Source organism: Tubulanus polymorphus, chromosome 5 (assembly GCF_964204645.1).
Source record: "Tubulanus polymorphus chromosome 5, tnTubPoly1.2, whole genome shotgun sequence".
In the NCBI taxonomy this organism is placed as follows: domain Eukaryota; kingdom Metazoa; phylum Nemertea; class Palaeonemertea; order Tubulaniformes; family Tubulanidae; genus Tubulanus; species Tubulanus polymorphus.
This window is the reverse complement of record NC_134029.1, coordinates 4,479,377-4,495,957: the sequence shown is the minus strand read 5'-3', so window position 1 is coordinate 4,495,957 and position 16,581 is coordinate 4,479,377. Positions and strand designations below refer to the sequence as shown.

Below are 16,581 nucleotides of genomic sequence, written 5' to 3'. Positions count from 1 at the left end.
ATGGTAGCGAAATCTGATGAGTCTGAATTATAGGCAATATTGTCGTAATATAATCGCGGCCGTAAACAATTTGAAATTTAATTTCGAAGATATCGTTCACCTGTGAGGGATGTATTTACACAACTCCAAGCTCTGAGCGAGAGTAGGTATAATCTGTATAGATTTCCAGCTCTGCTTCCTCCTCTCTTACGCAAACAAAATGATGGCGGAATTTTAAACGAAAATCAAAAACAGAGTTTGATCAAGATGGGGGATACCTGAGTGCGGGAGAATGCTCGTGACAACATTGTGGAGTATGTAAACACGGATGACTTGTATCGGGAAACACCGGACCGCATTTACACTCTCAACACGTAATGTGGTCAACGCATGGGAGTCGCGAAGCTCTCCGCTTAGACCAATATTGTTTTTTTGAATATTCGCTTTTAAAAGAAACCGAAGTTGGTCGACCGTCATTCCGATAACCGTATCCGAGCCGCTAACGTTATTACATCACTTCAGACATGAATAAGAATAAAAAGCACGCTCACGGTTTATATTCATGACAAGATCTGTTTACATTGGTAAAATCTAGACCGATTCTTGTCGTACCAACTCGAAATGTAAAAGACACACAGACCACCCACACTCGCTTTCTCTCTGTATAGATAAGTGGATACCTTGATTAGAACATGATATAAAACCCCGAAGATAAAATCGGCAAAATGCAGTAGGTGTTTTATATTTTTGTAAGAAGTGTGTCATTACGAGTGGAGAGAAGCTGATGTTTTCCGGAGAAAGTTGATGTGTAGAAAAATAATCTGTGTGGGGATAGTATTGACATATACGTTCGTTTTCTTATCTATATTCCCTCTAGCCACTTTATATGTACAGGGGAGTTTGCCGCCAAGTGAAAACTGATGGCCTAACGACTCGTCGGCCATTGCGCTTATATTTCCATTCTATACGTTCAGATGACCTTTCATGTTTTCTACTCCAGTTATTCAGTCGTCTGGCTATAGATCTGTGCTGTTTGTGTTTGTTACGCCGAGCAGATCACTTCTTTAATGATGCGTCACTTATTGATGGATAATCGAATGAATGTTTTTCCAGGGCTCTCGCAAACGTCATTAGCTGCGATTTCACTAGAAGCTATCGTATATGCTTAGAAATGTCGAATCTAATGTCGTTGTAATTAACAAGTAAAAACCCTAGTTTTTAGGGTAATAGTTGATATTAAAGCGTCTATCGTTAATTCTTTGTAATTTTGATTTCTCTGATGATAGAGTTTAAGATAAACTCCGAAACTGTCAGACAATACGCGCTTTAATCATCCACCACTATAACGGTCATTTAGATCCATTTGAATTTTGAATTGAAAGTCAATCAACATTGATGTCGGAACACCGACGTCTTACACATTTCTTTAAAATGCTATTTAGATTCATCATATTTTTTTTTGCGCTCACCCTTAGTTTGCACGGTCGAATCCCAATAATTCGGAAATGACATCTTCGAACTTGATTGCTCTTTGCGGAATATTTAATGTCCTAAATCATGAGGATTTTTTCACATATCGATGAATCTGATGCGCGTGACATGTACTTATTGATCAACATAAGACGGAGCGTCGGATATTTTCATTACGGTTCATCGCTGATACCATCACACGCGTGTATATCACATAAACACAAGGGGATTGTAAGAACCCGTTAAAACTAATGGTGTATGTATGAGATAAAATCTACCCGTCAATATCGACCTGCGTAAAACGGTTTACAAGAAACAATAATGTTGAGATAATGTAACACGTCAATTTAATGACCTAGACCTTGCTGGATAAAGTTTATAGATTTATGTGACGTCACTCTCATTTCTGACCTTGATACACTTAATGGCCAGATCATGAGATTCGCGTTTAGAATTTAAAAAGGAAATCATAATCAAATACATTCAACCAAAGGCCATATACAAATTAAAACGATATGTTTACATTTTGAAGTATTTTCAATGTGCACCTTGACATTTCGATTCGTGGTAAACATCTTCAAATTAGACTCTGATCTCATTTTGCCGCACAACCCCAAAAGACGATGTATTCTTCCTTTTAGGTATGGAAAACATCAAATGCGTAGAAGCTTTGCTCTCGGAGGTCGTGGAATTTAACAAAGCAACGCCATCAAGTCTTCTCGTTTTATTGATGCGTATGATGGAATATCCACGAGGACAAACAAAAACTTTTCAGGGGAAACATTCAATTCAACTTGAAGATAACGTGTAGTTATGGAGCTGTGGGTGGTTGACGAACACGTTGCACTCCCCGGACTATATGCGTATAGAACGGGTGTCGAAAGCTGTCATTCCATCAGGTTTGTAATTTTGTATCTGGCAAGAAAAAGTCCTCGTTATTCAAATGTTAACTAGTCTCTGCAACCGCCTTTTACAAAGCAACAACACCGTGTAAAGATGTATGTCACTCGGGAGATATTTAGACGACTAGTGTAACTAGCTGCGGTAGAGCTTGATGGCGGAACTCGCCATTCGAATCACGTGCCATGACCACGAAAACAATACGTCGTATTTCAAGAGCATCGTGACGTCAGAAGTTTGGTAATCGATGGAGGGAAAAGCAGCGTTTGGATAATCAAGTTATTTGGGTGCGTCGGTAGTTTGGAAATGGCTAAAAACGTCATTTGCCGGGAATCAATTAATAATACGTCCATTTGCTCTCTTTTGTCTTCAAATAAACTTTTTATATAGTTTTTATCTTGGAAGAGGGTTGAAACCCGCGGATACAAACGATTCGCACAGAAATTTCCAGAAATCGCTCACTGAATTTATGTCGATTTTAACGCGTCTTTGTGCGCGCAAAACGTTTGAAATATTGACGTAAATTTGTCGAATAAAAAACTTAAAATTTACGACAAAGATTTTTAGGAGTTCGTGTAATGGTAGTAGAAGTGTTCAATCGTATACACAAAAAAAAACACGTACAATATACATTAACTATACATTATTTTGTAGACATGTTTTATGGATTGAGAAGAAGACATTACGTATACAGCCGAGTAATGGGTTGTAATTGCTGGTTATCAATTGACGGTCTAAATGTGTCGTTTTGAAATGACGCGTAACCTCTACCTTTAAGTTTGAATGCTTTTTATTGAAAATGATGATTGACGTATTCGATCGAAATTGTGTAGTTAGCGAGTTAGAAATTCACACTTAAATTCACATTGTGGAAATTCACATCTAAAATTCACATTTTACTACGCTTTCCCCTTAATTAATGCTATACTTTTCCATATCCGCTCAAAATTTTCAACAACGGTATTATGGTTTGTTCTTTTTTTGTAAATATAGGATTGCGTGTACAACCGAATCAGTCAGCGACACTAAAAGGTTTGCCTTGTTTACATGTGACCCTACCACAGGAACTACATGCCCCATTGATCGGATATTGCCTACTCTCGAAAACTATTTTTGTCAGGCTTTTATTTCCGGTATTCCGGAGAAGAGAGAAAGCAATATTTTACGCGATATTTCGCGTGAGATTCGGCGCGCTAAAAAAATCACAAACTCGAATGGGAAATTTGTGTAGAGATTTCGCATTGATTGAAAAGGATTTTTCGCGTATACGATGCTGACTTCGAAATACTGAATAACCACATATCATAAATCGCTATAGATCGGAGAGACCACTTATCGAAAACACGTATCTGGTTTCAGGAGTTTTTGCTGGTTAATAGCAAGTATTAGGGGCCTAGGTTCGGTTACCAACGACCAAATCAATCCTTTTTTGCCTGTGAGATCAATTATATAGTCTGCACTGCACGCCTAAAAAATGATTGCAAATCGAATACGTGTATTGCCGCAACTACAACTTTGACATAACGATTTTTAGATCTATATATATAACATATAGTACGTGACGCAAGCACTCATTAGAAAGCCCTTATTGGAACTTGGTTCCGTCTTACGCAAAAAATTCGTCGTACAATCATGGACTCTAAAACGATTAGTGCCTTTTTAATGCAATTTACAGTAAGTAAATGCATGGTGTTGTACATGGAACGGTACGTTGCATTAACACCCAACCCCGAAGGACTAGAATGTAATCATCTTCGTCGCTATTATTTTCGACCATTTTACGACCCCGACTCGATGGTGAATTATAGATTATTTCGAAGGCTCTGATTCAGCGGTTGTAAAATGAATGAAGTGGATATATTTCGTGAAATGAAACATCACTTCAAAAAAGCAATACATACGCGCTATACTAATGCGTAATATACGTATAGTATACAATTTTTAAGAGCTTTTGTTCTAGCGATATGATATGGGATTGTTTTTTCGCGAAGTAAAAAACGGCTTTCGGGCGGAGAGAACATGACTATGTGCATGCGTATCATACAAAAATCTGATCGAAAAAAACAACATTTCCTGGATGCTTAATTCGTTATAAGTGCCGAGGTAATATCATTTCGGTTCGAAAATGTTTGTAGCCGACTTTTGTTGCAATGACACGTCACGAAATAGGAGCAAAGTTCTTAGGTTGTGAAGACAATTCGATACTCGAATCCATAGCACTGTGGCGTATTAATTCAGCTGGACCTGATTCCCAATCCTCGTGCTTCGCCGAATCGTTGATAACCGTTGTAATTAAAGTAAGTAGCGGAACGGGCACCGGTTACTGACGACTTGCCGATACAGGATTACATAGCGAATATCTAATTATTCCGTATTACCATCTGACTTCACTTGAATTCCCGTTAACGCAATTACTGATGGATTATTGGTGGCAGATTTTCGAGTGTAAAACCCCATTTCCACATCACCCGGCGATAAACCGGTTAACTCACCGTCGTATAGCCGAATATTCCTCGCAAGCAAAGAGTCGTAATTGCTCATTTCATCAAGTTTCGAGTTGCACCGCGAAGGCATTAAAAAGTCTTTAACTAGTTGCTCGTATGAACATCGAGCCAAGTTACAAAAGACTTAATCGATTGAAGTGGACAGTTGCTCTTTGTCTGTCTTAGAAATAATTTTCAATTAGCAAACAGACGATAGTTGCGTGTCATCAGTATTGTAGTTTTCATAAACTCTATTTCGCGTATAGAGCCATTGATTATGGAGTGACGTGTCAGTGGATTTGTTACCCATTTTTGTTTCGAAAAGTTCCCCTCCTCAAACTTAACCCATAGATTTCCATACGTCCAGTTTTTGTTCGTAACTGTGTTTGTGTGTACCTCAGAAAAAAAATACTATCTAATTCATTTCAGTTTAGCCGGTCGACGATTCTCGTAGGAGGGTCGATGATCGGCTGGCTTTACGTTAACTGCGCCAGTAAATGAATAACCGATATTCGCCAACACGGCGGCCAAAACGTCATCGGAATAATTGAATCAAAACTCACACACACTCGTGACGGGTCCGCCATTGTTTCCAGACGTACGTAGTCAATGGCAATCATAGCTAAACGAGTTAAAGTGGGCGAACATGGATAATTCATTGGAACACCAAGTGCCAATTAAAATCTAAATTCTAATCGAAAACGCTATCGGCTGGGGGAAATTATAGCTAATCGTGTTATATTAGATTAAGCATTCTAGTCAGGTACCGGCAGACGAAAATTGCATCACTTCCGTGCGACGGTTAAAAACGGATGCGTTTAAAATTCAAATTCGTTTACATGTATCTTTTTTCTACTAGAATCCGCAGGGACTCCAGAGAATTTAATGTACCCTGTAATGTGTGAATCCCGATCGAATCAACCTATACGTCAGTAGGTTAATGCGTATGCCTCGACCAGCAGCCAAGTATCATAAAGTCTTTGACATGAATCATCGAATTGGCTTTCGATTCCAGTACTTCATCGATTTCAGACTAAATAGTGCTAAAGTCTAATGAAGTTTTGAATGAAATGGGATATCTTTAACCACATAATTGCGGTGAGTCATGGCCGTTTTGGTTGGCAGATAAGTTCAGCTCCATTGATAATAAGAGAGGGTCAGAGATAGATAAATCGGTGTTAAACGAGATGCTTATGACACTTGTATCAGAGATCAGCAGTTATGGTGAACAGTAATATCGACAGTTCATCCGGTACATAGCAAAATCAAGTTTCTCCCAGTGTCTATAATCTGATTTAGACATCGAGACTTGTGTCAACACCATTCGAGAGTGGAGATTTATTAATTATCATACCACCAAGCAAGAACGTAATATAGAAGAGAGCAAGTCATATCGCGGTTATGTTATCATTGAAATGATAGGCCATAATCCAGAGTGCGGCGGTTATAAAAATGATAGACACGATAAGTTGGATTGCTTCGTAGGGGGGTCGTCATTTTCATTTCTGTAGCATTCGGTGGCAGTTTTTATGTATTCGTTTCGCTTTCGACGACTTTTTACGAGACAGGCGCGTTATGCGAATAGCCGACTGTATTCGTGTTCAATTATTTACGTATTGTCGCCCGACTAGTTGGCAAAGTTTCAACCGATATATAATATATTTCGGGTAAAAAAAGGAGATTATTACAGAGGCGTGGGTATTATATAGTTCTTATTTAGACTGAAGATATCTTTTGCAGTGTGGAAGTGTGGAAGATATTGCAATTATCTACGCTCAGATTCGGATAAGCAGATCAAGATGCTGTAACACGCGTCAATATTGTCTGAATAATATCTTGATATATAAAACTCCAAGTATAATAGAAATGATGTCGAGACTGTATATTGAATCGAATGTACTTATTAAAAAAAAATGCATATTTCTGCAATGATTAGAAATCAAAGCACAGGATGAACGTCGCCTAAGCGAACTTTCAGCATATCGTCACCGTTTCAGAAACGACGCGTTTTCAGCTCGAAATGATGTTTCTTCAGTTCAGCGAGGACACCGGTCGGTCGTGAAGATCAGGATTCGATCACACGGGCCTAGCCGCATACAAACCAGACGCATAAGATGACAGAATAGTTGTCGAGAAAACCTAATAGATTGTTATCTGATTCCACCATATCGATTTCCTATAGTCTTTTGGAATATAAATTAGACGTACACGGAATCGAATCGGCAAAACTGGCGTAACGATTCCCTTCTGCGGCCAACATAAACCTTCCCTCGAGAATGTATTTGAAATAGACACAGAAATTAGCAAGAAAACAGCTATGCCGTATAGCTAAACCCTGCTGGAAAATCGGTTTTTTGCCTGGCTAACTTAAGAATCGGAGCCCTAAGCACAAAAATGATGCCTGGATTCTGATGATTTCATTTGTTTTCGCGGGTGAGTTGCCGTCAATTCGGGTTTTGATAAATGAAGCAAAAACCATTGTACAAGCACCGCCAGGGAAATCATTGTTCACGATGGCTTGCCGTTGTTTTTAAACGGATTGAGATTGTGTTATGAATAGAAAAAAAGAACAAATCCCGTATTCCCAAATTCAGTTGTTCGATGTCATTATTGCAAGGCATCGGTTTTGTGTGTTGTATGTGTGTTGCGGGTGTAATGATTCGACTGTAAATCGACGAGACTAGCTTTAAATCACTTGACTCTCTCTTTCTTTCGTATCAGTGCCCTTTCCTTAAAATGCGTATAACTTTCAGGGATAGCTATTTATAACTTGACTCTTAGGTAATTGGATTTCTCCCGAGATGAAAGGTTAGTCGACTCATTTGAATCTGGCTCAAATTTAGTACGCGTTGACGAATGGGGTATATGCGTGATACTTGGTGAGGACCTGTCGTCTCAATGCTTAAGTGTAATCAGCGTTAGTGTAGAATATCAGCATATGTTATTTAAAGGTTTGTCGAGCGAAACCCGAGAAAATGACAAGACGCAACTTCCCACGAGGCTGAACGAACGCCCAGAGAGAACCATCGGGCAAATCGAAGATTTGACAGCATCACGCTCAATTTCTTTCCATCTGGTGTTCTCATGGTAACCGATTTAGCCCTTGGAGCACACCTAAGACGGCTGTAGGTAGATTTTGGATGTTCTTTCGATTTCCGTTCCATTTCTCCTTTTTTTCTTCGTGTACAGTCGAGAGATTTCGGATGAAGCGAAGCACGCAAAACGACACGAACGGCTGCTCTTCAAAAACTCCCTCGGAAATCTTTCGAATACGCACAGAAAACACGACGACAATCGTTAAAAATAACCTTGACTTCTCGCGTGGATTAATCCACGGATTGATCGCATGGGATAGACAGATTGCTAGCGATGGGACTGTCATCGCGCGTGCACTACGTGTTTGCCATCGCTAAAACCGTCCTACCAAGTACACGACGGTCACCGCGCCACACGATGGTCGTACTAACTACCGAATAATGTAATCGTCTAGCAGGTGACTAAGCCTCATCGTAGACGAATAGAGCGCGGTGATAAATGTACAGTTGATATAATTATAACCCATTATAAGCGTAGTTATTGAGTCTTATTACGGAACCCCGAGGGACGAGAGAGATGGTGGGCATTGATTCTAAGTACACGTAGGAAACCGAATGCTTTACCATGCGCTGCTATACCGCGACAGGTTTTAGACCTTCGAAGAGGATCTCTGCTGTCTATTTCTAACGAACTCGGTTTTATTTTATATATATGCGACTGGCATTGTGATGTCTATAAACCACCTTAGTTCTCAACGGGATATTGGATTTAGCATCATCCTGTATGTCTGTTATTTTCATCCTTGGTGGATACGGTAACGCGGGCCTACGGGAATATCTCAAAAAAAGCTCAAATACCCGTAAAATAGGAAAGTGGGAAAAACTAACTTTACCGGATTCGTTCAACAATCAAACCCTTAAGACCGCAGTTTCATTTGAAAAGAAAGCAATTACAATAGATTTAGTAGAAAGTTTAGTTTGGCGTATCTCTCTAATTTCCTTGCAACGTTGCGAAAAATCCGTTTGGTTACCGCTAACGCTTATCGAGACAAGCTCGTTAGAATTGTGAAAACATCCAGCCACGACCACTCGGAAAAATCCAGGCTTCCAGCATTCCGATCTTATTCATGAGTGTGAAGAAGCTTTATTTCGTAACAAAGTCTAAATTTTAGTGATTCCTATTCATCAGCATCATTTATTCTTGAAAAGAAAAAGAGCTTTCCGGTAGGAATTAGAAAAATAGTTGATTTCACTTTCAGCCAAACCAGTAAGTTAGGCTAACAAAAATTGATACCTTGTTTCTCCGCTCTGCTGAGCTTAAATGTTGACCCGGCCGGCCGCCTATCTACCCTATACATTACTTTTTTTAAAATCGTGATCAATTTTACCATAACAGACCCGGCCGCTATAGAAATGAACTGTTTATAAATTTTATCATATTTCACAAAAATGACCCGGCCGCTGCGGAGAAACAAGGTATCATTTTTGTTTAGCCTTAGCGTGATATCTACTAGTACCGGTTACAAGCTCCAGGCTGATCGAACTAATGTAGCAGTATTTAATAAGAGGATATTTTCTACCAATACGTAAACGTATGCAAATTGTAAACTAACCCAACTTAAAAATTAACACCCAGTATTGACTGAATGAATACTGCGCGAAACGGAACGTAGGCCTAATATTCGAAACTACGTAACGCTATAAAAATCGGCGTCTCTAACGAGAAGACGCGCGGCCATGTTTTATTCAGAATCATGTATAATCGAATTAACGAAGTCGGCGTTTAATGTGCTTCGGCGCCGGGTGAATTTCACGACAAGTCACGCAATAAAAACAAACTCGTTATTTTCAAAAAAATATCAGATATTTATGATACGGGTGTCCAGTCACGAAGCGACGGCCTTTAAATAGGCGACCCCGACATATACACACGAGGGCTATTGATGCAATAGACGATACGACAAACAAGAAAAGGACAGAAAATAGGCTCCGTAGGCATATACGAGTTCGTGTGATCAGCTTTTGTTTTTCAAAAGTGTGCATACGTACGTTGTTAGTTTTAATTCGTTCTTTATTCCGGCACGCGTTTGATTAGAATCAGCCAAACCATCTGTCGCGTCACTGCGGGCTTTATGTAATTCAGATTTATAACGAGCAAAGTAAATTATACGGGAACAAACAATGAATCTGGACTGAATAGCGCTAGCCGAAGTTAATACGACATCTGTTAAATAAAGCCGTTTTTAGATGTACGTATCTTTGCAATCAATCTGACGGGTGTATCACGCGTTCTCAATTTTCAGGTATTCTCTCCGTTTACGAAGTCACGACACGAGAACACGATATAACGTTTCACTATGGCGGTATCACTCGTCCTCTTCAAATACGATAAGTTCCATGCTTATCCGAATAATATCAATAATCGAATTCTACCTAACATGTTTACATCAAATTGTGATAAAAAAGAAAGCTACCGATTCATATCATCATACGACAATTTGATATTGATATACTGGGTAAGATAAAGAATACTGAATCGAATAACAAAGCAAAAGAATTGAAAGGACAAAGTACTTTGAGGCACCGATCCCACTACCTTTGATTAGCCTCATTTGTAAGTTTATATACATGATACATATACACGGTTGATGTAGAAAGGAAAAGAAAGTAAAAGGTTGATGGTTTTACGTACACATCGATTTTATTGGAAATTCGGTGGTTATAAATGAGTTAAATGAGGCTGTGCACCTTCAGGAGGTGACAACTGTGAGGGGATACTAGTATATTCAGGATGACAGGAGCCGCTTTAATCATCGTTGGTTAAATTATTCAATAATTCCAACGCTACGATACTCGATTGCCAATCGACAGGATGCAAGTATGTCGTTGACGGGCGGCCGGTATGACGTCATTACACGGCGTTAATGATGTACAAAATACCGGAAGAGTCGAAGTATTAGTTAAGTGAGTCTGTTGTGTGCGGTTAATACGAATTTCCCCCCTGTTTGTGCGCGGCGTCAAGATAATGATATCCAGCGACATATACCAGATATAGAATGCCTATCACTATAGGGAAGAGTGTATCATCACACGATTGCTAGCCTTACCAGAAACCGTAGGCGTCGCCATTAACACGACAGCGTTTTCAAAAAAAGTTCGAGTGACTTGGTTTTTGTGGTCAATTGGAGTCGCACAACCGTTGACGAATGGACTATGCGACTATGGGCAGTTTTAGTGACGTTCGTTTGTACAAGTTCGGTTGATTTTTAGTATAAGTTCGTATTCTTATTCTACGTAAACCGGGGCCCGATCATAACGATCAGTGAAGTGTATAACCGAATCGTTATAGGCCGTTATCATTTTTGTTACATCCGTCCGGGTATGCATAATGCGACAGGCGGTTACGAGCGCCATTCTACATCCGGAATACACCCGAACGGTCTTAGCTATATTAGCTGGTGACGCATTATATTCCGCTGAGAATTTGATCTGAACTGCTATTCTGAGTCCCCCATACCCCCGACATAGTCCTAGTCGTGAATTATTAACATCATCGATTATCCTCTTGGGAACGATAAAACAATGCTTTGAAATGATTTTTTCTACGGTTGTTGTATTTTCAATTGGGTCGCTATGATAATATTATACACAGAATCCACTCAATTGGATACCAGTCGAAATGCAAATAAAACAATAAGATTTGAAATTGCGTTCCACTTTCTAGATGGTTACACATAAATTCAACTTTTTAAAGAACGGTGCTATTTCAATGACAATATTGCCTACTTCTAAGGCAAACAGTTCGATGGATACTCGGTGACCGTTGTGGTTGTCGCGGTCGTGACACCTCTTCTAGTCTTGTGATTTTCATCTTACCTGACCGGAGCCTCAGGCAGATCAGGCTCAAGGCGAGACTTAAAGATCCTTTCAGAGATGACTCGTGCGGATTCTTAAGAATATCGATATGGGTCAGCTTTTCGCTTTTCTGGCGCAAGCAAGATTTGGCATAGACGACATAAGGTCGCATTGTTGTTACTTGAGGAAGTGAGTTTACTTAGCGTATTGTGACGAGAATTTAAAAATGAAACGGCGGGTAAAATGTATATTTTTCCTTGGATACTTTTGAGACAATGTGATCTAGCAAACAAAAGTTACAAGCAAGAAGCTGGAAAATATACAAAGATATAAAAGCTCATCATAGCTCGCGGTCGTATGAGATATTGTGACGTACGATAATATGTTATGAAGAGGTAATTATAGTTTAATTATCATCCGTACACTGCCAACACGTATCAGGTGACATATCTCATTATTGGCGAGAGCCCACCGCTGTATCATATTATCATTGACCTTTTAGCCGTTATACATTAAACTTCCCTCACACCTCCAACCACTCGCGCAAACCGTTACGACAAGAGCCCTGAAGTTTCGCAAGAACTCGAGTATGTAATGGAAAATTTCTCTTGAACCGAGGACATATAAACCAACGCCCCCTCAAATCACACCCATTTCCAGTCCTCAGTTACCCCACTATTCGAGAATTGCGTAAATATCGTCATCTAAGGCAAGTTTCTATAGTAACTCCAAAATCCTGGCATAAATGACCGTTATCTACTGCATCAAAATGACCTGTGATTTCAATTATTCTAAACTCATCTTTCACAAAGCAGTTCAAGGAGTTCTTTTTACAAAGGATGATATTTAATAATAAGATTAATAATAATTTTTCTCAACACGATAGAATCGAGTTGAATAATGTATGTTTTTGTTTAAATCACTTATACGGCGCACACTTGAAACCGATGGATTGAAATCATGCAGTCAGAAGTACATTATAGTCGATTGCTTTTCATTCGTTTCCGATCTCGATGAACGTGTGTAGATGTGTACGCAAAAATACGAATTCGCGAGTACTAAGTGGATTCAACGTCAACGTTCGACGCAAAACAACGTTGTTTAAACGAACATATTAATATTCACTGCTAGTAGAAAACCGTTTAAGAGACACTCAATACAAAACCCTAAGCGACCGGGCCGACTGAAAGCAACCAGCTGTATTAGCAAGTAGTAAATCTTTTTGATTTATAGCTAATGTTAACGACATGCATAACAAGTTGTCACTAATTCGCCGCCGTAAACTGTATGAGAAATTGCTCCGTAATTTTTTCAACTTTAGATTCGATGCGATATATATATATATGAATAAATATGAAACAGAGCACGATGCAAATCTGGCAACGTTTCCTACCGTTGTGGTGGCCGTGTTTTTGAATCGGTATTCGAAAACAGCCTCCTAAAACAAAAATAACGAAAATATGAGAGCGAATTGAAAAGAAAATTGTTTACCTTTGATAAGCACCATGATACCAGATAATAGATTCATGTTGTGATAATCCTGTACTGGTGAATGTGTTTATAATAATAGTTATTATGATAAACCCGAATTCGATTGTTTTGCTCATTTATTTACATATTTAGATAATTCCCGCGATTTTCGTCCCTATATATCGCTAAAAGTCCAGCGCGTCGCATCTTCGCCGCTCCGGTCCAAAACCCGCTTGCCTTGTGTGCGTGGAAAACGTAAATCAATACACGTAAAACGCTGAAATGAAAATCAACGATTCCTTTCTGGTTGAAAATCACCGCCAGTATTCTACAGCCGATATCGCGCACCACCGTCGCTCTGTCGCCGCCGATCAGCACCGATGCGCCGCTACTTTCGAATTATCGCCAGCCTCAAAGCGACTCAGTTCACTTTCAAGATACACTCGTGGGCGAAGCGCCGTGGCTTTACACCTACAGATGTGCACAGTCCGCACAATGCAAGTTTTTCTTCTTTTTGCTAATGAACCAGCGACATTACTTTTTAATGTCGGATATCTTGCGAATGTATCGATGCGAATGTTAGACGCTACCGTAGAGGACTGGAGGATCTACGTGTTTTTGTTAGCGACATATACGCGTGTTTATAAGATATTTAGCTGTATCAAGTTGCATTGATCACTTTACAAGTTACACGAAATGATCGCTGCAACGTAGCAACGCGCCGGTACCGACTTTACAACGTGTGTATGCGCGTGTATATATATGAAATGTGATAGAAGAGAATCTTTGTCATCATGTTTGAGATAATGTTGAGGTCTCCAGACGGTCTCTTTCCTCTGACATGTCATACAAATTGATTTCCATCGTCGCGGATACAAACGACATATTCATCCGTGTAGCTTCATATACGACAATATATTTGCCTTTGGGTTGGTTGGTTGGTACATTGTCAATAATTTCCATACACTCGAAGAATAAGATGAGCTTCTTGCGACCAAAAGTCGACAGCCGTATATTCCGTGAAGATCGGAATTGATTCAGAATTGCCCCTTCACGAGGCTGAATGGACTCTACGTGTAGCCCGGGTTTCTATCATTTCTTATATCAGATAACATTGTTCCAACTGTATATATTACCAGACGAATATTACGTGGTCAAGAGTCTCCACTTGACGAGAATTCCCTCCCAAATCAAGTAACAAAAAGGGCCCTCCAATCAAACTTACAAACTGCATATTAGCTGCGTATCCGTTATATCAAAAATACTCTTTTAATGTATTTTTGGTGATATAGAAAAGACGAAATATTCTTTCCCCGGTGATAGGTAAATAATGCGATGTACGTCATGCGCGGTAGTGTGCTGAATGAAGGCAGATACGGGGCTCCAACTTCCGTTATCGCTAACGGGTTCGTGGTAATTAGTCGGGTGACGCAGGGAATAAGGCCGCGGCTCTCCATGAGAAATTAACAAGTGAAATTCGATACGAAAAAAAAGCCTATTTGTAACTAGAATGTGTAACTGTAATAAGAATACGTGGCTCAATGGAAATAAACCATGCATTGATCATGAATTAATTTCACAAATGCATATAGTAAAAATGTTATGCGAGATTTCTTCATTGACGTTATTCGTTATTTTGCTTCGTTTTCGCTTTTATCGATTTAAACAAAACATTTGACCATTTACGCTTATAATATCATTGTTAGTTCTCGATTTTTTTTTTCGAGAGATGCCTTTCCGCTTCTTCGGTTTATCTACCTCCAGTATACTCGAAGCGTGCGTAAACGATTTCTATCGAGACATGTTCTGTTCCACTTGTAATTCGTAATGGATTTTCACACGCGCTGTCGTGATTGGTGGTTTCGTGGTTGACTGATTACGAATATCCGTCGATGTACTTTTCCCCATAAAAACCTAAACTTCCGGTGAGATTTAGGCTCAGAAAATCGATGATCGATGTCGCCGGTGTTTCTTTGATGTGTTCATATCGAAAATAGTCTAAGCGAAGAGTTTCTAATTGCGAGTTTGTTACGCGGTATGAATGCGCCACTGATTGCCCTGAAACACCGCGGTTGATCGCGTGAAACCCGAACAGTTAATTGTCCGTTCCAAGCACTTCAAACGATATCACCTTCGTCACACTTCGCTTAACGCCGATCACTTCTCAATTAATGCCAATTCTGAATCGCGTTGCGGAATAATTAAATTATCAGCACGTCTCTCTTATGACAAGGGCGGCTCCATACGTATGTCTGATCCTACCTTAGTCACAGCCAAAATTTATTTTTAAAATGCATTTAATTTGTGCCCCTGGGACCCGCTTTCAGTTTCATAAATCGTTATAACATAATACACGGATGAAAAATGGACCCCAGCTCAATAATCCAACTCAAGAGTAGACCAAGACATGTCCATTCTGGACTTCAGTTAAGCCACAATCTAGCAAATTAACTGTTAACTTAAAAATCAGAAACAGGATTTCAAATGGTTCATATGTAGGCCCTACAATTCATTTGACGTGAGATTTGATATCACTTACTTGTCGTAGAAGGCAAAATGAGTAGAATAATGAAAACTACTTTAGAATCCATTGCTAGCGGATAAATGAAAATCACGCATTATTTCGGATAAATTTCCCTGGGTCTGATTGATATTAATGCGTTATTGTTTTCTAGGCCAATGTACAGATAATTTCTATGCTATTGTGGCAGACGATTATTTATCTTTTTGTTATATACACTGTTCGTAACGTTGATAATTCCACACAAGTAATTAGCTGAGGTAATCGTTTTCGCAAATAAGGTAAATGGGTCGAATATAACTAATATCCATCCTCAAATTAATGACGATTTCAGATTAGACAGATTCACTCGATGAATGACTTCGAGTTTTGAATATTAGTTTCTCGTTGGGGTTGAATGATGAGCCATGTCCATCCAGCGTGGATCACATCGCACCATCAGATGACTGGTTTTTGTGCACCATAAATCAAAACGTATCCAGGAAAGATACATTCAAAATCGCCAGATGCGAGTTGTTTACGGGGAAAGTCTTACAGTCGTTTCTATTTCACAATTGAGCGAAGATTTCGCAATGCAGGCGTTGCTTTGTAAACAAAAACCAAAACGATAGTATAGTCAACCTGCCGACTTTCAAACACCTGCCTGAAATTCGACAATCAAGGCATTTTATGTAAACATTTATTTGTTACATATTACAGCAGCAAAGATCGTGCAAAATTCGCTTAGAAATATCGATTTCCTATCACGGAAAATCTATTTCTTTCAAAGTTTCGAAGATGCTATCGCGCAAATATATCGAATTCTTCAGTTATTGATTCGACAGATATAGGATGTCATTAGTGCTTGTAAACACGCAAACAAACGCCT

The 16,581-nt window shown here is 39.3% G+C and overlaps 1 protein-coding gene across 1 annotated transcript in view; it reads right to left on the bottom strand.

The window, feature by feature from the left end:
* LOC141905400 (opioid-binding protein/cell adhesion molecule homolog) overlaps positions 1–15,783 on the bottom strand; it is a 49,174-nt gene extending 33,391 nt beyond the window's left edge. The window contains exons 1-2 of the mRNA XM_074794250.1: positions 15,732–15,783; positions 13,116–13,160 (exon numbers count right to left, since the gene is read on the bottom strand). Coding sequence (XP_074650351.1) covers positions 13,116–13,160; positions 15,732–15,783 — 97 coding nt within the window. The remainder of the gene's footprint in view (positions 1–13,115; positions 13,161–15,731) is intronic.
* Between the last annotated feature and the right edge of the window lie 798 nt (positions 15,784–16,581).